This window comes from Leptonychotes weddellii, chromosome 9 (assembly GCF_054177405.1).
Source record: "Leptonychotes weddellii isolate Sample4059 chromosome 9, ASM5417740v2, whole genome shotgun sequence".
NCBI classification, from domain to species: domain Eukaryota; kingdom Metazoa; phylum Chordata; class Mammalia; order Carnivora; family Phocidae; genus Leptonychotes; species Leptonychotes weddellii.
In genome coordinates, this window is record NC_138377.1 from 104,439,732 (window position 1) to 104,460,512 (window position 20,781).

At 41.2% G+C, this 20,781-nt stretch overlaps 1 protein-coding gene across 1 annotated transcript in view; it reads left to right on the forward strand.

Annotated features, from left to right (window-relative positions):
* OCA2 (OCA2 melanosomal transmembrane protein) overlaps positions 1 to 20,781 on the forward strand; it is a 305,845-nt gene that overhangs the window by 95,210 nt on the left and 189,854 nt on the right. The window contains exons 7-12 of the mRNA XM_081831883.1: positions 4,616 to 4,730; positions 6,164 to 6,229; positions 9,029 to 9,085; positions 10,152 to 10,276; positions 13,283 to 13,421; positions 20,422 to 20,554. Coding sequence (XP_081688009.1) covers positions 4,616 to 4,730; positions 6,164 to 6,229; positions 9,029 to 9,085; positions 10,152 to 10,276; positions 13,283 to 13,421; positions 20,422 to 20,554 — 635 coding nt within the window. The remainder of the gene's footprint in view (positions 1 to 4,615; positions 4,731 to 6,163; positions 6,230 to 9,028; positions 9,086 to 10,151; positions 10,277 to 13,282; positions 13,422 to 20,421; positions 20,555 to 20,781) is intronic.

The following is a 20,781-nucleotide window of genomic DNA, read 5'->3' on the forward strand; positions in this document are numbered from 1 at the left end:
AGCAATTCTTAATCTCAGGAAACAAACTGAGGGTTGCTGGAGTGGTGGGGGGTAGGAGGCATGGGGTGGCTGGGTGACAGACATTGGGGAGGGTATGTGCTATGGTGAGGACTGTGAATTGTGTAAGACTGTTGAATCACAGATCTGTACCTCTGAAACAAATAATATATGTGAAAAAAAGAAGAAGATAGTAGGAAGGGAGAAATGAAGGGGGGGAAATTGGAGGGGAGACAAACCATGAGAGACTATGGACTCTGAGAAACAAACTGAGGGTTCTAGAGGGGAGGGGGGTGGGAGGATGCATTAGCCTGGTGATTGGTATTAAAGAGGGCACGTATTGAATGGAGCACTGGGTGTTATACGCAAACAGTGAATCATGGAACACTGCATCAAAAACTAATGATGTAATGTATGGTGATTAACACAACATAATAAAAAAAACTATGCAAAAAAAATCAATATGCCAAAGTGGTGTATTTTGGGTCTGGCATATTCAGCTCCTCTTTACAAAACTATAGTAGAAAATCACAATCATCATATTAATGTAACCACATTCAAGATACAGAATATTTCCATTCCTATAAGGACCCCTCATGTTACCCTTTTGTATCCACACCCAATTCCTTCCATTCCTTATAATCCCCTTCCCACTGACAATTACTAATCTGCCCACTATTTCTATAATTTTATCATTTCAAGAATGTTGCTTCTATCAGTGGTTTGTACCTTTTCACCATGACATAGATGTTTAACCACTCACCTCTTGAAGAACATCTGATTATTTCTAGTTTGGGGCAGTTACAAATAAAGCTGCTATGATTATTCATGTACAGGTTTTCTGTGAACGTGGGTTTTTATTTCTCTGGAATAAAATGTCTGGGATGGAATTGATGGGTTATAAAGTAGTTGCTCGTTTAGTTTTTTGGACCATTTTCATTCCCACAAGAACATGTGAGTGAGCCAGTCTGCATCCTTGCCCACATTTGGTGTTGTTTCTACTTTTTATTTTAGCCATTCTCCTAGATGCGCTGGGAAATCTCATTGTTTCTAGCCCCAAAGCCCCTTCGGGACTCTGTGGGAGAAATATCTGTCCCACTGTTCTCCCTCCAGCTTGTTCTGGCCATTCCCTGAGCACAGTTGTCTGCCACTGCCTGGACATTGTGCCTTGACTGTTATGTGAATAGGAAGCAGCCTTACTTGAATTTCATTTTGGAGGCACCAGACTCCTCCAGGGGTCCTGTGATGGGATGGGGTGGTTCTTATCTCAGGAGTCCCTGACTGTTGGGCAGAGGTGCTCCCTTCTATGTCCTGGGGCCTGGAGTGTCCATCTGTGCTGAGGGCAGAGGGGCTCCATTCTGTGTTCACCAACCCTTAACACCTATCTCAGTCTGTTTTGGCTGCTACAATGCAGTACCACTGACTGGGTGCCTCATCAACAACAAATTTATTTCTCACAGTTTTGGGGACACAGAAACATTCAGACTATAATATTCTACCCCTCGCTTCCCAAAATTTATGTCCTTCTTAAATGCAAAATACATTCATTCCATTTCGATAACCCTAGAAGTCCTAACTCATTCTAGCATTAACTTAAAAGTCTGAAGTCCTCAGGCTCATCTAAATAGCATCTAAATCAGATATGGATGAGAGTGAATATGTATCTGGAGACAAATTTCTCCCAGCTCTGAACCAAAGATGTTGAATGTGTGAACTCAGATGTGCTTCCAAAATGCAATGGTTGAACAGGCATAGGATAGATATTCCCATTACAGAAGGGAGAAATAGGAAAGATGAAAGGATTGATGGGTCCCTGGCAAGTTCAAAACCAGTAGGGTCCTGCCTTCACTGCTTTAGGTAGCCCTGCCCTCATGACTTTGCTGGACACACCCCATTCTGCAGGCTGGAATCAAAGGCCCATGGCTCTACTGGTCTACTGCTGTACTGGGCATTGCCCTAGTAGGGGCTTTCTGCTGTGATCTTATGCTCTTGGTGGTCCTATGCCTGGGTCCAAAGCCTAGGGCTCCAGGGGGTCCATTCTTCAAAATCTAGGTGGAGAAAGCCATGCCCCCTGTGCCTTGTTGGGTGCCCTAGGTCCACTGGAGCCCACAATGTGAAGCAGTGCCAAGCGGCATTGGCTCACCCTTTGAAATCTTTCTGCCATGTAGGCCTTTGCACTCTGGTCCTAGAATGGGAGGGGCAGCCCTGATGATCTCTGAAATACCTTCTGGGCTATTCTTTCACTGTGTTGGATGGCAGGTCTTGGCTTCTGTTTAGAAGCTGACTATTCTCCCCATTGTCTTGGTGACTAGCTCCTAGCTTCTGTTGAGATGTCAGATCCAAACTGATAACCTTACCAAATTTGGCCATGCCCTTTGTGTTCTCTCCTAAATAAACTTTCTCATTTCTTTCAGTTTGGATAGGCTGAGAATTCCAAATTTTAAAGTTTGGCTTCCTTTTTGATTAACAATTCCATCTTTAAGTAATTTCTCCCTTCTCTCATTTTACTCCAAGCACTGAGGAGTAATCAGGCAGCACTTTCATCTCTTTGCTTAAAAATCTCCTCAGCCAGTTAGCCAATTTCATCCCTTACAAGTTCTACCTTGCACAAACTAAGATACAAACACAATTCAACCAAGTCCTTTGCCACTTTATAACAAGGATCACCTATTCTCCATTGTTCAATAACATGTTCCTCATTCTGTGTGAGATCTCCTCAGAATGGCCTTTACCGTTGATATTTCACCAACATTTTGTGTTCACAACCACTTAGGTATTCTCTATGAAGACTGAGGCTTCTCCTCAGACAGCTCTCCTTCTGGGCACTCACCAGAATTGCTTTTAATGGTCTGTTAGTAGCAATGTAGGCTTTTCTTGGTGTGCGCCTCCAGGCTCTTCCACCTTCTACCCATTACCCAGTTCCAAAGCTGCTTCAACATTTTTAGAGATTATAGCAGTGTCTTCACTTCTCAGTACTAGTTTCTTAGGGCTGCTATAGCAAAATGCCACAAACTGAGTGGCTTATAAATGACAGTTCTGGAGGCATTAGGTGAGGGCCTTCTTATGGGTTGCAGACTTTCCATTGTATCCTCACGTGGTAGAAGAAGCAAGAGATCTCTCTGGATCCTCTTTTATAAGGTCACGAATCACATTCATGAGGAATCTGCCCTCATGACCTCATGATCTCCCAAAAGCCCACCTTCTAATACCATCATTTTAGGGATCAGAATTTCAACATATGAATTTTGGGAGGACACAAACATTCAGACCACAGCAGCAAATATTAGCATGATACAGTTTTAGAATGTTCCATCACCCCATAAAGACCCCTAGGGCCCATTTGCAATCAGTCTCTATTGTTACCTCCAGCCTTAGGCAACCCTGATCTTTCTGTCTCTCTAAATTAACCTTTTCTGGACAGTTCATATAAATGGAATGACACAATATGCAGTCTTTTGTGTTTGACTTCTCTTACTTTGCATAATGTATTTTGGGTTCATTCATAACATAGCATGTATCAGTAGTTCTATGTTGTAACATATACTACTTTTTCTTTATCCACTTACCATGGATAGACATTTGGAATGTTCCAGTTTTTGTCTATTTTGAATAATATTGCTATGAACATTTATGCTTTATGTGAATTATTAAAAGATCAAGGCATAGTAAATTTTTAAGAGTTTATTTGAGCAAAAATTTGTTTGAATTGGGCAGTGCCAAACTGGGAGTGCTTAGGAGTGCTCTACCAACAGGAGGTATGGGAAAGACTTTTACAGGGAAAAGGGGAAAGCGTAGCAAGGAAATAATTTGTTTAGCTATAGCCTAAGTGTTTGCCATATTTGGGAAGTCTAGTTGGCTGTTTATGATGAGTTGTCCTTAGATTTTGATTTCTTAACCTTGAGGCATTTATTATAGGCTTAGATTTTGGTTTGCTTAGTAGGCTGCTAAGGTGTTAGAGCCACTTCAGTTTAATTGGCTTATTTAATTAATTTAATAGGACATATGTTTCATTTCTCTGGAGTAAATTCCTAGGGGTTGAATTTCTGATTATATGGTAATTTATTATTTAACTTACTGAGAAACTGCCAAGTTTTTCCATGATGGCTGCACCATTTTACATTCCCACCAGCAATGTTGGAGGGTTCCAATTTCTCTGCATCCTTGCCTTTCTTCATATTTTGTCTCAGAAATTCCATGTCCATTTGAATTATAATTAAACAGAAAAAGTACTTTCATGATTCAGTGATAACACTGAAGTCTCAATTAGATTAAGTATTTGACAATATACCTTTGGTTTAATAACAGTCTCAGTAATGGGGCAGAATTGATTTATGTTGTGGAACTAATGGTCTGGTTGCCTAGGGATCATATGGTAAATAATTAATGACAATTTACTGCAGGCTTCTTTATAGAACATACTGTAGCCTTCTGCTTCTACTTCTGGGTCATCTAATTATTCAGGAAATGAAATCAGCTTTCTTTAGAAGGCAGACTGTGCTATTTGTGTGTGACTGAAACAGCAAGACCCATGATTTATTTATTTTCTTAATAGATATCGTACAGAATGGCTGACATTAATGGATACAAATAGCAATATAGGCTTTTGTGCATTTTAAACCCCTGTGGACCAGAATGAAATAATTTCCTGCGATCTTTTCCAGATTGTTCACAGAACCCTGGCAGCCATGTTGGGTTCCCTTGCGGCATTAGCAGCGCTGGCTGTGATTGGAGATGTAAGTTGTAACATTTTGAATCAATGGCTTACCACTCCATAGGGTATAAGATTTAAAGACAGTCTAGAAATTAGGTGTTAGCTGGTGATTTTCATTCTTTCATATACTCTTTCCACATTTCTCCCTCAGGAACCATGCTAGAAGCATGAACTAATAAACCTTTCAACACTGATGAGTATTTTTCATTTGACTTTATCACACACACATTTTTTATTCCCCATTTTGGTTGAGGAAAGGCTCATCATGGTCACTCATTTGCCCCAGGCTATATAGCTGAGTGGTGTTAGGGTTGACTTGGTGCTGTCGGCCCTTGGGAACTAGAGGGGGTCATCCTGCCTGGAGCAGAGGTGATAAATGGTGAGGTTGGCACTGTCTTGCAGACACCAGGAGGTCCCTAGAGATGTGTGTCTGGGGGTTGATGGCACATAATCAGTGTCTGTGTGTGGCTTGTCTGGCAGGAACATAGGAGTGAATGTAGGGAGGCAGGAGAGGCCAAGCACCCACTGAAGATGGAGGCCTGCCATTGTTTGAGGAGCAGTACTGGAACCGAACAAGGTGGCAGCACACAGAAGTGGATTTGTAAACGACTCTATAGAATTCAGAGGAACGTTCTGCAAAGCGCTACTCTAGGCCATCCAGTCAACCAAAGAATAATAACTGGTTTAAAAAACTATGTGGAGCTATGTTCAGTTATTATTTATTTATTTATTTATTTATTTATTTATTTAATTTTTCTTGGCTAGAGTTGGTATAAACAAATGCTAACTCTAGGGTAAAATGTCCCAGAGTCCTAAAACTTATACATAAGCCACTGTTACTTTTATTAACTCTTAAGTAGTAGTATAGTAGTAGTTATTTTATTTTAGAAAACGTTAATGTGGCACACAGCCTGTGCTGTGGTTAGCATCCTGGGCCACTGTGCAGTCCTTTCCCAACAACTAGAGTCTTAAAGTGCCCTCGCTTTACACTCCATGTTCCCATTTCCCCATGACTCCAGCCTTCCCTGCTCTGCAGGGTTGTTAGAAGATGAAGTGAGAGTGGACGGACAACTGGCGAGTAGGACAAGTGTGTCCTTCAGTTATTGCCATCCTGGCCTCATGCTCCAACACCAAGGAAGGCATGTGGGGACCTCACAACCTCAAGGGTCAATCCTGCAATTCAGGATATAGTTCTTCATGGAGTTGCCAGGGACAGGATTTAAGAAATTTGCTTTTCTTATAACTAAATGCATAGGCTTGACATTATTATGCCTTGGGTCACAAGTGGTTTTCATTGATGGTATACTCTAATTTCAAAGGCAAGGGGATGGTGTGATTTTTGACTCTGGCCCAATGAGTGGGCTTGCCATAAAGAATAGCACATTTTTTTTTTACAGCCTGTCACCAAGAAGATGATGCCCAAGATTAATTGGGAAATTTGTGCTTTGATTGCAGAGACCCAGCCTGACCCATGTGGTGGAGTGGATTGATTTTGAGACTTTGGCCCTGCTATTTGGCATGGTAATTATAGTCCTCCCAGTGGGACAGGGCTCCCAGCCTGCTGTAACCCAGCACCTTCTCTTTTGTTGCTACTGCTAATAATCTTTCATTATATTAAAGACATTGTACTGCTTGACAATTAGGGCTTGATTAAGAAGTGTTAGTACAGGTCTAGAAAATTTCTCCTGTGGAGGAATGGAATGATTGGTGCTCTGGTTAGTTAGGTGGAGAATTGCAGCCGTAGGCCTGTCTGGTAGTTAAATAATATTGCCATTTAAAAAATTTAGCAAATTTTTAAAATGGCCTTAAAGTATAAAATTACTGCTCTTAAAATATAAAATGGAATATTCTAAATAAGTGAACCATGTAAGTTTTGGTGATTAGAAAAACACTCCTGTAATTACATGGAAAATGGAAGAAATTGTCCCTAAGGAATAGTTTATGTGTCATAAACTGATTTAACTAGAATAAGTGAAAATTGATAAGGGCCTGGACGGCAGTGGGAATGCTGCATGTGTTCTTGAACAGACCCACAACAGCTACGTGGTCTGAAGGAGGGTTTTCCCTTTCTGGACAAAAGACCTACTTTGCATAAAGCAGGTTACTATATTTCCGCATTTTTCTTGGTAATGTTTATTCCTCCTGGGTAGTCATAACAGACGGCCATGCTACTCTAGGCTTTAATGTGATCCAATCTAGCTGCCTCCTTTCTGAGTAGAGTGTAAGGAGACAGGGCAATTCTCTGAACTTAGGCTTTAAAGAGAAACTCATAATCCTGTTGGTCCTGAAAAGTATATAGTGGGGCCTGCACATCTGGAAAGAAGAAAGAAGATATAACAGACGTCTCATAAAATAAGTTTAAAAAAAACCTTAGGCAAGTGTGTGTTTACCATTTTGTTAGTATTTGAAATGGTTTGTAAAAAAACACCTTAAATGGATGGTGTATTAGTTTGCTGGGGCTGCAATAATAAAGTACCACAGATTGGTGGCTTCAAAAGCATAAATTTATTTCCTCACACTTCTGGAGGCTGGATTTCTGAGACCAAGGTGTCAGCAGGGTTGGTTCCTTCTGAGGCCTCTGCTTGACTTGTGGATGACATCTTTCCCCTGTATTGTCACCTGGTCTTCCCTCTGTGTGTGTCTGTGTGCTATCTCCTCTTCTTATAAGGATACCAGTCATACTGGATTAGGGCCTCACTTTAACTTATTCTGAGGTACTGGGGTTAAGATTTCACCATAGGAATTTGTGGGGGAAAGTAGCACAATTGAGCCCATAACAAATGGTTTAGTTTTTTTCTCAGTTGATGTCAGTTCAGCAAGATTCTAAAACTTTGGATGTGGAAAGATAGTTCATATATCCAGGCCCCTGCCTTTTCTTCTTTATTTCATGGCAGTCAGCCACCTATGGGGCTACTTACCCCAATCCCTGAGTATCAGTCTCTTCTGGGTAGTTTTGGCAGCAAATATGTGGGCCAGCTTCCCCACAACAATGGAAGACCACACAGGACCTACCCATTCAATTCAGTTCATGTGAAGCATCTACTGGTGAGTGAAGCACCACATTCTACAGACAGCAACAGGTGGAGGTGGCCATTTGGGTTAGGATAAACATCAATGGTCACTATAGATGAGATAGATATTTTTATTGAGTCTAAACTGATTTTTGGAAATTTTCATTTTATGCAGTATATTTGAAAGACAGTATTGGGCCTACTATTTTCTAAGTACTTTAATTTACATAATTTTATTGAATTTCTACAATAGTCTTACAAGGAATAAAACATTTAAGGTTGAGGGGAAAAAGCTGAAATACAGAGGATTAAATAATTTTGTTTGCACAAGGTTAAACTACTTCTAAGTGGCAGAATTAGTACTTGAACCTGCATCTTCTTGCTCCAAGTTCAATGCATTGGTATATTGCCATCTTAGGAGGTATAACACATAATCATCCAGAAAGTTCTGGCTGGTTGAAATATCTGGTTGATTAGATTTGGAGTAAATGGGACATTACTTTTTGTTACTGTCTCTTATGTCATCACTAGAAAGAAGCACAAGTTCTGGGTTCATATAGAACCCAGAGAATAATCATTTCAATGTAACTGCTCTTATTTGCATGTCTTGATCAAATTGGTGATGAAAATCTGTTTCATTATTTTAGAAAACAAAATTTAACCCAGTTTAAAAATGTTAAAATGTTTAATTGTTGCTTGTGTGGACATGTAGGTACAGAAGGCCATATTCTGGCTCATTTCCTTTCCTGCTTCTAGCTTTGTGACTGTTAGCAAGTCGTCTCCCAAATCTGCCCCCTGGTTTCCTGGTATAACAGAGTAATGACGGGCACCCAGGTGGCTCAGTTGGTTGAACGTCCAACTTTTGGTTTTAGCTTGGGTCATGGTCTCGGGATCATGGGATTGGGCCTCCGTCAGGCTCCAAGCTCAGCAAAGAGTCTGCTTGTCCCTCCCCTCTGGCCCTCTCCCTGCTCATGCGTGCTCTCTCTTTCTGTTTAACATAAATAAATAAAATCTTTAAAAAAAAAAACAGAGGGTAATGATAATATCTGATGTTTGTTGTGAAGATTAGGTGGAATGATAATGTACCTTGGGTACATATATCCCTGGACAAAAATATAGAGGTACAAACCTGTTAACAAGAGGCTCCATTCAGGAAGTTCATAAGTGGATTACACTGAGCAAGAGAGCAAGAAGCTTGATGTCATGCAGAGGCCAGAGCTGAGATCTGTAACTGATCACTCTGATGTCCTTTCAGGATGGTGCACTGCTAAAAGATTCTCCTTATCTCCTTTTTCTGTTTTCCCCACAGATGATCTTAGTAGCCATATTTTCAGAAACTGGATTTTTTGATTATTGTGCTGTAAAGGTAGGTTTGATGTGACATTTAATATTTATGTATTAATTAATTAATTATTTGCCATGACATATTCAGTTAATAAAACTACCATTTAAAGCAAATATTTTAAAGTTCATTCTCATTTTCAAAATCACAGATGTAAGCCTGGGTACAGTTGCTGTGCAGAGTTGGTGGCTCTGAGCAACACTTTCTTCTCAGTAAACTGAAGAAGGAGATCAAAGAAAAGAATATTTGAGTCGAATGTTTGTGTAACATTAGTTAAATTGGCAAGTTGAAAGCTACATATCAAATATTGTTTTGCATTTTAGACCATCTAAATATTTCAAGTCATCAGTTTCTGATTACTTGCTTTTTGGTGAAATAATTTCAGTGATCACTTTCTAATCATTGAACATATAAACATTCACTTTTGTACCTGGAATCCTGAGGAATCCACCAGCAAGTTCTGACAGCCAGACTGCACTGGTGCTGTCACTCAGGGTTGGTGAGAGGAGATCTTGCCATGCTCTCCTAATGCAAAGGCTAATGTTATGCTTGATTTTTTTTTTTTGAACTGGAAAGTTCTTTTAAAAGATTATTTACTCATCAAACCCTTTTGCAAACTCTGAATGATAGAACTATGCTATGATTTTTGCCATCTTTGTGTACCCTCTTGCACCTTCAAATATCTGGTCTCCTCTCAATATTGGTACTAAAAGTCCGTAAATCTAAGTTGCCAACAATCATTAGGTTTAAGGGTCGCAGCCCAGTCTGTCTAACCAAAAGGAGATTGTAAAATACTGGGTAATGTTAAAGGGATAGAGGGCTATAACACTGTAATCAGTGAACCATCACAGGGCACTGTGAGAAGGAGAATCAGAAGGAAGGAACGTAGGTCAATGTGGGTTCAGAATGTTCAGGTACAAGATATCACTTCCTCATCTTAGCAAATTTAGGAATTCATGGGTCTAAGTTTTAATCCACCATGCAGTGTTTTTTTTGGACCCCTAGTTCTTAGAATCCCTAATGAAAAGTCACATTTATTCTTCAACCCCACTGATCCTGGCTTGTTCCTTTCTGTGTGTGTGCATCTCAGACGTACCGACTGTCTAGGGGAAGAGTGTGGGCCATGATCATCATGTTGTGTCTCATTGCTGCTGTCCTGTCTGCCTTCCTGGACAATGTCACCACATTGCTGCTTTTTACTCCTGTGACCATAAGGTATGCAGAGTGGCCCTGCATGGGCATTAGGCCAGGCTCATGGTGGTGTATTCTTGCTGCTCAATCTAGTCCCCACTTTCCCTTTGCTGGTGTGCCCTGGTCTAGCCTGTGCATCCCTTGGGACTGTGGTGCTCAGTGCTCTTGGCTAAGGCTATGGTTTCAGCTGTGGCTGTGACAGCAGTGGTGGTGGCCACAGAAACACCTGTGGGAGTCAGAAGACTCCGGCTTTGCTGTCCAGGGGTGGGGGACAGACTGTTAGGTGCCAGAAGTTCTTGTCCATTGGGCTGGTCACAGGTGTGACAGAGCAGTGTGGGAGCTCCTGCCATGTGGGGAGGAGCATGTAGCCAGGGGCTGGGGAAAGCGGGGCAGCCATCTTGCTCTCACCAGGCTCCTTGGAGGGTTGCAGGACCTGGCCTGACAAGGCTTTGCAGGGTAACTTTGGGAGAGAGAGATTCATTTTGATTCCCCATTTCATTCCTTTGAATTCCATCCACTTCATTAATTAGACATTTATTGAGCATCAGAGGCCATTTGCCCTGAATCTTCTGAAGCTTGAGCTTCAGACCCAGTCATGCAGGCTCCTTGCAAGGCCATGGGCCTATACTTTTATCCATACTTTTTTTTTTAAAGATTTTATTTATTTATTTGAGAGAGAGCACAAGTGGGGAGAGGGGCAGAGGGAGAGAGAGAATCTCAAGCAGACTCCATGCTGAGCATGGAGCCTGATTTGGGGCTGGATCTCACAACCCTGAGATCATGACCTGAGCTGAAATCAAGAGTTGGACACTCAACCGATGAGCCACCCGGGTGTCCCCTTTTATCCATACTTGATGTTCTTTATTTTGAAGATGGTTCCCCAGCATATCATGGTCCTTCCCTGCTTAGGCCTCTCATGTCCTGGTATTCGGCTGGTCCTAGGGAAACAGGTACCCCCTGGGGGTTCAGGGGACCAAGCTACATAATGAAGGGCCCCAGACAAGTCACTTTAGCTACACTGATCTGGGTTGTACCATCAAAGGGACTAACCCAAGCTAGTGTTTTGAGGATTCTGCTGGACAAGAGACCCTCCTGGACACGAGACATAAGACATAGCAAGTTCAAAGTGATCAATAAGGGGCTACTTCCAGGGCTCAGGACTAATTCTAGGTGATGCCTTTGGCATTTGAAGAATGGCGACTCTCTGAGGTGGAGTGAATTGGAGCAGAGGGGAGGGGTTTGGGGAGAGGAGCAGCGAGCAGGCAGCATCCCCATGGGTGCTGTCTACAGTGTGGAGAGTTGGTCTCTTGGCCAAGCTCCTGCAAACTTGGCTGCCTTTTCACTCCCCGCATGTAGGCAGGGATTTGGGGTGAGGGACACTGGAGCTTCCTGTGAGGGGAGTGTAACACCTCCTAGTATGTGGGGTTCTTCTGAGGGCAAATGAAGGCTGGAACGAACGTGTTTCAAGGGTGCTGTAAACTGTACCATGTACTACTAATGGCAGATACCAAACTCTGCCTCGAGGAGACCTCAGGGGGCAAGAGGCAGGCCATACTCACCCCCTCCTACCAAGGCGACTCTGCTGCTGTCACTGGTTTGAAAACAGTAGTATCACCCACAGACGCCAGGTCCCAGTGTATCGTTGTACTCTCTGATGGCAGCTCCAATGAGAGCGGGCTTCCAGGGGGGCATCCATATTCCTGGCATCCCCAAGCCTTGCTGGGATTTGTTTATATCCTCACTGTTCCAGGAACCAACTTTGTAATTTTCTGTGAGAGTAGCAATTCCATTTACTAGTCTAAAAACTGCATCTTTGAAGATTCAAGCGTTAGTGTGCTCAGATTCACTATTTATATTACCATATTCTTCATGACTTTATGAGCTTAATCACATTCTTCTGCCTTTGTCTGGAGTAGCATTAGTCTTCACAGTTAAAGAGTTAGACCCATTTACATAGGATGCCATCTCTATGCTTGCTCCAGCATTATTGATTAGTGTACACTAATTATTTTCTTGCTGGAGCCGGATCCTGGGAGCTCCCTCAGCTGAGAGCTGCTGCTGCTGCTGCTGTTTGGGGTCTGATCCTCTTTTTGGATTCATTCCTGTCCCTGGTCCCTGGATACCATTCCCTCCTCAGCTTCCACGCATGGCTCTGTAGGCTGACCCCCCTCAGATGTGCTATTGGTTATGCTCTGAGCTGGGAGGTGGTGGGAAGGACCCCTGACTGCAGCAGCCTGGAGACCCAAGGCCTGGTTTCTATATGGAAGTGGGTGCTGCAAATGGACAGGTGTGGTGAGCCATGATGTGTTTCCTAAACCTTCTTTAAGGCAACATTTTTCAACTTCATGCTCACTGGATCCACCTAAGGAGCTGTAGAATGCTGCTCCTCAAGCCTACTCCCAGGGATTGGTCTGTCATGGGCTGGACAGCAGGACTTGCAAAGGTTCCCAGACAAATCTAGTGTTCAGCCAAGGCAGGGACCCACAGCTGTAGAGTGTGTGCTCCTTCTCTCTGGAAGAGGTCCACAGGTAGTAGTTAGAGGGAAGGGGCTAGGAGACACATTAGGGCCTCAGCATCTGAGAAAGGGAAGGTGGGTAAGGAATTAGGCTGGTAGGCTTGATGTGAGCTACTGAGTGTTGGTGCTTTGTGTGCTGCCCCACCCCTGACTCCGAGGAGTCTGGTGGTCAGCACCAATTTACATGTGCCAGGGCCTGCACACAGGGAACTGTGCTCCCTCCAGATCTGGGCCGGGGGTGGTTTCTGATGGGGGTACATTTTCACACTGATGGTTCAGATGGGTAGTCAGTTAACTTTCAGAGAAATGCAATGCTGAGGGCCAACTGTAGCTCTGTAAACATTGTTGTCTTTGTTTATTCCTCAGCATTGCATTTCTTATAGGGGTGTGTGTGTGCGCGCATGCACGTGCACGCCTGTCTTGATTAAGCAAGTGCTTTGAAAATATTTAGGTTGCACATGGGCCTGTCACAATTGAATAGCATGGCTACTTTTATTTTCGTCCATTTGTGACAGGTTATGTGAGGTGCTCAACCTTGATCCAAGACAAGTCCTGATTGCAGAAGTGATCTTCACAAATATTGGAGGAGCTGCCACTGCCATTGGGGACCCACCAAATGTCATTATTGTTTCCAACCAGGAGTTGAGGAAGATGGTATGTATGTACCAGTGTAACAGGGTTGCTTTTAATAAATATAGATCCCAACTTACTTGCCCATTTAGCATTCTACCCAATGTGGAAGCTTTTATTAGAAACTAAGCTCTTCCATATCACTTCTTCATATTAAGTGCTATTGGTTATCTTGAGAGGGGAGGTTAGGTGACTGATCCTGCAGTGTAGAGTGAGGTGGTCTGATGATGGATAACATTATCTACTTAGTCATAGTATATTATATTAATGGGAACTGAGGTTTCTTCCAACTAATATTAAGAATAAAATGATCTGTCCCCTTGCATTTTTCAACTGTGGTGGATGAATTTACTGAAGAATTTAAGATTTTTTTTAAAAAGGATCATAAAATGAAGGTCTTTAGGAATTTTTTGAAAGCTCTTATAAATATTAATATATAATTTCTTTGTACACTAAAGGAAAAACAAAGTACTAGAGAGTGAAAATGATATTTTATTTATATTAAAAGAATTAAAATTAAAATTATATAGTTTCCAATTAACATTCTTTGGTCATTAGAATTTTCTCAATATTTCTTCTGTGAAGTATTAGCAAAAATGCTTCCAAATTGGTATCATTTATTGTAGATGATGTGTTTCTGTGTGGGTCTGTGAAGTGTGTCAGTGTGTTTGTGCATGCGTGCTGTCTTCTGTAAAAATATTTAAACTTTTGGGAGCTCATGGCTCTGAGATGTTGATGGACATTTTGTAGACCCACCATATTCTAGAGATTCAGGGTATAATTTAGATGCTTTGTCTGAACTGTAATACTTCCTAGTTACCATGGGAAATTGGCTGGCAACACTTTACCAGGCTTGCTTCATGAACTGAGCAGTATGCCCATTATCATGTTACCCTGGAGCACATCAGAAGTTGGCAGAGCCCTATAATCTGTTCTAGGGGCTCCTATCATCCAGGGTGGGCCTCATACACATTGGAGAGAACTATTTTTAGAGAAAAATGCTGTTTTATTTTTATTTTGCAGTAATACCTTTATTGTAGAAAATATAAATCATACATACAAAATTTAAAAATTGCCATAATCTCACCACTCAGAGATAAATCCTCTTAATGTTTTGGTGCATCTAGTCTCCCAGAACATTTGTATGTGGATACACATGGATAAAAAAAGATAACACAGCTTCTGCTCTGGCCAAGATAGAGTAACAGGGACTGGATTTGCCCACTTGCTTGAGATATCCCAAAAGAAAATTAACGAAAATCCAAAAAACAAAACCCCAAACAAAACCAGACAGTGATAAGCAAGAAACTGGATAGCAGGCAAAAAAAAAAAAAAGGACAGTGATCCCTGAGAATGGAGAAACAAATGAGGTGAGCCCTATGATTGCCCCAGTTTGCTGCCTTGAGAGAGTTTCTAGGATGTAGTACAGGGATGGAAAACCCATGTGGAGCCCTTCAGACTCCCTGAATTGAGGGGATAGAACTGAGAATCTGGAGCGACCAAAGCTAAGATGGCTTCTTTGGTGAAATCTACATATATTTAAGGAAGAAATAATGCTATAATACCAATTATACATAAAGCTTTACAGCAAATTGAAGAAAAGAGAATACTTTCCAACTCATTCTATGGGGCCCTGATACCTAAACTGGACAAAACCAGTATGAGAAAACTATTAATAAGTATTTCTTATGAACATAGATTTTTAATTTTTAAAAGTAAATTTTTAAAAATTAGCATATCCAACTTAATAATACATAAAATGGATAATATGTCATAACCAAGTAGAATTTATAATATTTGAAAAGCCAATTAATGCAATTTACTAACAAACTAAATGAGAAAATTCATATGATCATCTCAATGGAAAAATAACTGGCAAAATAGAACATTCATTACTGATTAAAGTCTCTCAATAACTAGAAAAATAAGAGAACTTCATCAGCCTAATAAGGAGCACCTATGAAAATACATCTTACTTAAATGTGAAAATTGAATGCCTTCTTTCTTTCTTTTTTTTTTTTTTTTAAAGATTTTATTTATTTGACAGAGAGAGATACAGCGAGAGAGGGAACACAAGCAGGGGGAGTGGGAGAGGAAGAAGCAGGCTTCCCGCTGAGTGGGGAGCCCGACGTGGGGCTCGATCCCAGGACTCTGGGATCATGACCTGAGCCGAAGGCAGACGCTTAACGACTGAGCCACCCAGGCACCCCGAATGCCTTCTTTCTTAGATCAGAAGTAAGACAAAGATGTCTGTTCTCACCACTTCAGTGTATCATTTTACTGGAGGCTCGAGCTGATACAATAAGGCAAGAAAAGAAATACAAGGCATCCATATCAGAAAGGAGGAATTAAAAGTCTTTATCTTCATATGATATAACTGTCCATGTTAGTTACGGACATTTCTAGAATCTATGTTGCAGTCTGAAGGACTGAAGGACTGCAACATAGATTCTAGAAATAATAAGTAAATTTGACAAGTGTGCAATATAAGATCAATATAGAAAAATTAGTGGTTTTCTATATTCTAGCAATAAACAATTGGAAATTAGCATCAATATATAAAATACTTTAGGGTAAATCTGACCAAACATATGCAAGACCTGTATACTGAAAACTATAAAATATTGCAGAATAATTAAAGAAGATCTAATTAAATGGAGAGAGATACTTTGTTCATGGATCAGAAGACCCAATATTGTTAATATATCAATTCTTCACAGATTGATCCACAGATTTATGCAATCCCTGTCAAAACCATAGCAGAGTTGTTGTTGTTTTTGGTAGAAACTGATAAACTGACTCTAAAATTTATATGGAAATTCAAAGTGTTCAGAATGGCCAAAAATAACTCTTAATGGGAAGAACAAAATGGGAGGGCTAACGCTACCTAACTCCAAGACTTACTATAAAACCACAATAACCAAAACATCGTGGTATTGGCATCATTACTGGTAAATAGGTAAATAGGTAAAAAGTAGAGAGTCTGGATACAGACCCCCACATCAATGAATAATTGCTTTTGACAAAGGAGGAAAGCCAATTCAGTGAAGAAAGGATTATTGTTTGTTTTTTTCCCCACAAATGGTCCTGGAACAAAAGGACATCCCTATGTAGGAAAAATGAACATCAATCCACACTTCCCACTTTGCGCAAAAATTAACTCAAAAGTTACATACACAAAATGTAAACAAAAAGTTTACATATACAAATGTAAACCCTAAAACCTTAAAAGTTCAAATAGAAAACAATTTGTAGTAGAATGGGTATAGAAATAGTTCAAGTGAGAACATGGCTACTTTATTTCATTAGACTGTTTTTTAGAACTTGGCTTTCAGTGTCTGTTATTTGTCTCTTCTTTTTTTCTTCTTCTTAAGACAACATATTAATGAGTTAATGCAACAGTTTAGCTGCCCCTGGCCAGCATCACATTAGTATTAATGTAAAATCCCGAGCATGATGTCTTTCTTGGACATAAACTGAGTTAACTCTGCAACATTTTAAGCACTCCCTTAGAGTCCTAGGTCTGAATGCTCTGAACTAAACAGTAGAATGTGACCCAAGACAGGCTCTGAGTCCTGGGCCTCTACCAAGTCATATAGAAAGCTAAATGGAAAGAGTGGTCTGTCAGACTATTCCCACATTCCTCCATGACATGCTGACATGCTGTTGTAAATATTCCAGAATTTAAATATAACAGTAAAGGAGAAAGGTCAGGTTTTTGCAAAAATACACAGCAGGCCCTGGAGGTGAGCTCCCTCTCTGCACTGAGGCTCAGCCTAGGATCCTCACACAGCTTTGTGCCAAAGTGACATCCTCTGGAGACATGGCCTTAGGGCTCTCCTTGTTTTATTGAAGATGGAGTTCCTTGTCTTCCACTTAATGACTTGAATTTTGGGGTTAAACTGTATTTCACAGAAAAGGTATCTAACGAATGTCCTTTTGTGGATAACCAAGAGTGGTTTCAATTTATTTTATAGAAGCTTAGAGATAAGGGAATACTTATTTGTATAGAGAATGCAAATGAACTCATAGTTTCAGGGATAGTGTCTTCAGCAGAGATTAATTTATAAAGACTCATTATCAATGACAGCACAGCCATACATTTGTGTGCACATTTATTCTGCATTATTTAGTTATTTTTATAAAATAAAAATTAATTGTGAAATTAATTTTTAAAATACTCATGAAGAAAGTTAATACTCAATATGAAGTTTAGGGGAGTAATAAAAAAACTCTTAGGGGAGTAATAAAAAAAAAAGTACTGGACTTTGGAACACATGAGAAAATTCTTCCACATTCTCTGAGAATTAGGAAGAAGTTACAGGAAGTTATGAGGAAAGTTCTTCTACCATACCCTTTCCACACACTGTTCACTCCTACCCCATTTCTTGGGATGGCTCTCTGTTGGTGGGATTTCCAGTGCTGAATAGTTAGGTAGGGAAGACTTCCAGGGTCCTCCTACACTGTAGGATTCCATGAGCAACAGTGTGCTGTCCCTTTATCTCCCAACAGGCTGATGGGGATATAATCCTCCTTCACTGGTTACATTTACTCCTTTATGCCTATTCTATGGAGACTCACCAGTGGTGAACATGGCTATTTTTTTTAAGAGGGGGGAGGGGCAGAGGGAGAGGGAGAGAGAATCTTAAGCAGGCTCCACGCCCAGCATGGAGCCCATATGGGGCTCGATCTTACAACCCTGAGATCATGACCTGAGCTGAAATCAAGAGTTGGACACTTAACTGACTGAGCCACCCAGGCGCCCCTTAACTATGTTTTAAATAACAGTTGAAAAATCTGTATAAAGGAGCTGTATCCCCTGTGCTTCTGAATGACATCTCACAGGTCAGAAGAAGGCCTTCTTCATGGTGCCCCAGAGATGTGTACACTGGGATGGTCCTCTGGGCTTTCCCACCATGCGCTGTGCATGCTGGGGTGTTCTTTTGCTGCTCTTCCACCACCAATTTCTTCCACTCCATCAACTGATAGCTTAGATGGTGTCACTCTCTGCTGCTTCCTGCTCTGCCTTTCTGGTCACTTCCTCTTTGTCTCCTTTGTGGGTTTTCTGCTTCCACATGGCTCTTCAATTTCTGTGGACCTTGGGGTTCTGGTTTTTTGACCATCTTTCCTCTTGGGTCAGCATTCTGTAGCAGAGCTCATGCCCTCATGGTCTGCTCTGTTTTCCATGTACTGGGATCACCCACTTCCACATGTCTGCAGAACATGGAAGGTTCTTACCTCCCTCAGATCCATGTATGTGTATGTCATGACTTCTCCTCTACATACTCGATGTATCCCTCACATGCAGGATGTCCCACACCAGATCCTGTCATCATACCCTCTTCTATAGCACTAGGAGTCTTCTTGTTGAGTCTCCAGACATGATTCTATCTTCAAATTACACCATGATATTTACTAAGACAGTCAGCAGATTCAGCTAAGCCTTACAACTCAACTGACTGTTTTGACTTGTCCCAGAGTTAGCCTGAAAGCGTCCTAGAAATACCGGTGGGCCAAAGTTACTCAGCTGGATCCTCCTTGAATATATGTAGTGTAAGAGGCTGGGGATGTTCTAATCTGATTCTGGGGGGATCCTCTTTTCATAGTTTTACATGCCTCAAATTTTGGCCACTTCCACTGTTGAGTGAAGACTTTGTGGAAAACTAAGAAGAAAGTAGCTGAGTGGAGCCAAAACCAAAACAGTACAAAACAAGACTGAAAGGGGCAAAATAGAACCAGCACCCTATAAGAAAGGGCTGCATTTAAGCATTGTATTGATGGAAGTATAATAGTGGGTGGTTTTGTTACTGAGGACATTAAGGAGAAGAGTGTTGGAAATTACAGAGGCGTGTAAAGCAGCAGGGAAGCCCAGATACATGCACCTAATAAGCTTAATGAGAATATTTATATTCCATGATATATTGCATCTGCCTATATTATTTCTTAAATTTTTCACCTGGGATTCTCCCGCTCTGCTTTGTTCTCACTTGATAAATCCACCCATTACAACTCTAGTAGCAACCAAATACTTCCACTCAAAGCTGTGTTGTTTTGTTGTGGAGCCCCTTCCAGGAACTCCTTAGTCCTTTTCTTTCTTTAATTTACCCCTCACCTTTTTTTCCAATTGTCCCATCATTTCTAACAGGACAAAAATTTATAGTTAATATGTGCAAAAGAGGATCCAGAATTACTCAGGATACAAGTACCTCTGCTTTAGTGGGCACCTTCCTTCAAAAAATATTAATTACCTTCAGGGATCATCTGTATATATCTGCTGAATGTATAAGCACAGAGTAAAAGAGACAAAACCAGCTAATGAGGCTGCTAACTTATTCCGTGACAGATTAACCTAGTGGGGGATTTTACCCCAAAACATCCTCAGCAGCTGACAATGGCAAATAGTTCTGCAGAGAGGCAAAGGAAGTGTGAGGGGAGGGAGAAGCTCCTGCATGGGCCCCTTATGGCCAGTAGGGACACTCTGGGCCACCTCAGTCCTGATGGCCATTGGCTGCCCTGCAGAGGGCTGTGCTCTCCAGCCAAGGAAGTTCTTTCACATTGATAGCAGGGACTTAAATGAAATATTTAAAAAACACAACTTACCTTTAAATGGACAAATATTGCCACACAGTTTTATGTTTTGCCCCCATTGTGTCTTTTTTCACCCTGGACGAATGTGTCAGTCCAGTGGTGAAGGTAGACCCAGTTAATGTTGAGATTGTCTGTGATAACTGTTTTTGTTTTCTCCTAAGGTTGCTTGTTATTCGGTAGGGATTGGTTTATTGACATGAAAGAAACAAACCTTAAACATTTTCAAAATTGTAGAGAAGAGCACCTGTTCTGTGGGTTTTGTGCGGGGCCCTGTGACCCTTGAGCTAACACCCACCACCCTGATGTGCCTGCCCCTGCTGGGTCTCAGAGCTCAGCCCTCCCTGGATCCGTCATTTGGGGGGGTCCTAAATTGGAAGCTATGCCTATGCAGAGGAGAATCTCATCTGTTATTTCATTTCCCCTTTCCTGTTTCCAGGGCCTGGACTTCGCAGGATTTACTGCACACATGTTCGTTGGGATTTGCTTCATTCTCCTGTTCTCCTTTCCACTCTTCAGACTCCTTTTCTGGAACAAAAAGCTTTATAACAAGGAACCCAGTGAGATTGTTGGTGAGTATAAGCACCTCCTCGTGTAGCCTCAGAGTATACTATCATATTATTATTTTCTAGAGGAAGTTGCCACAGAAAGGCAGGAGGTTTCTTACATGTAGAACATCAGAGCGCTGTGAATTGTGTAAGACTGAGGAATCACAGACCTGTACCTCTGAAACAAATAATACATTATATGTTTAAAAAAAAGATAGTAGAAAGGGAAAAATGAAGGGGGGCAGAAATTG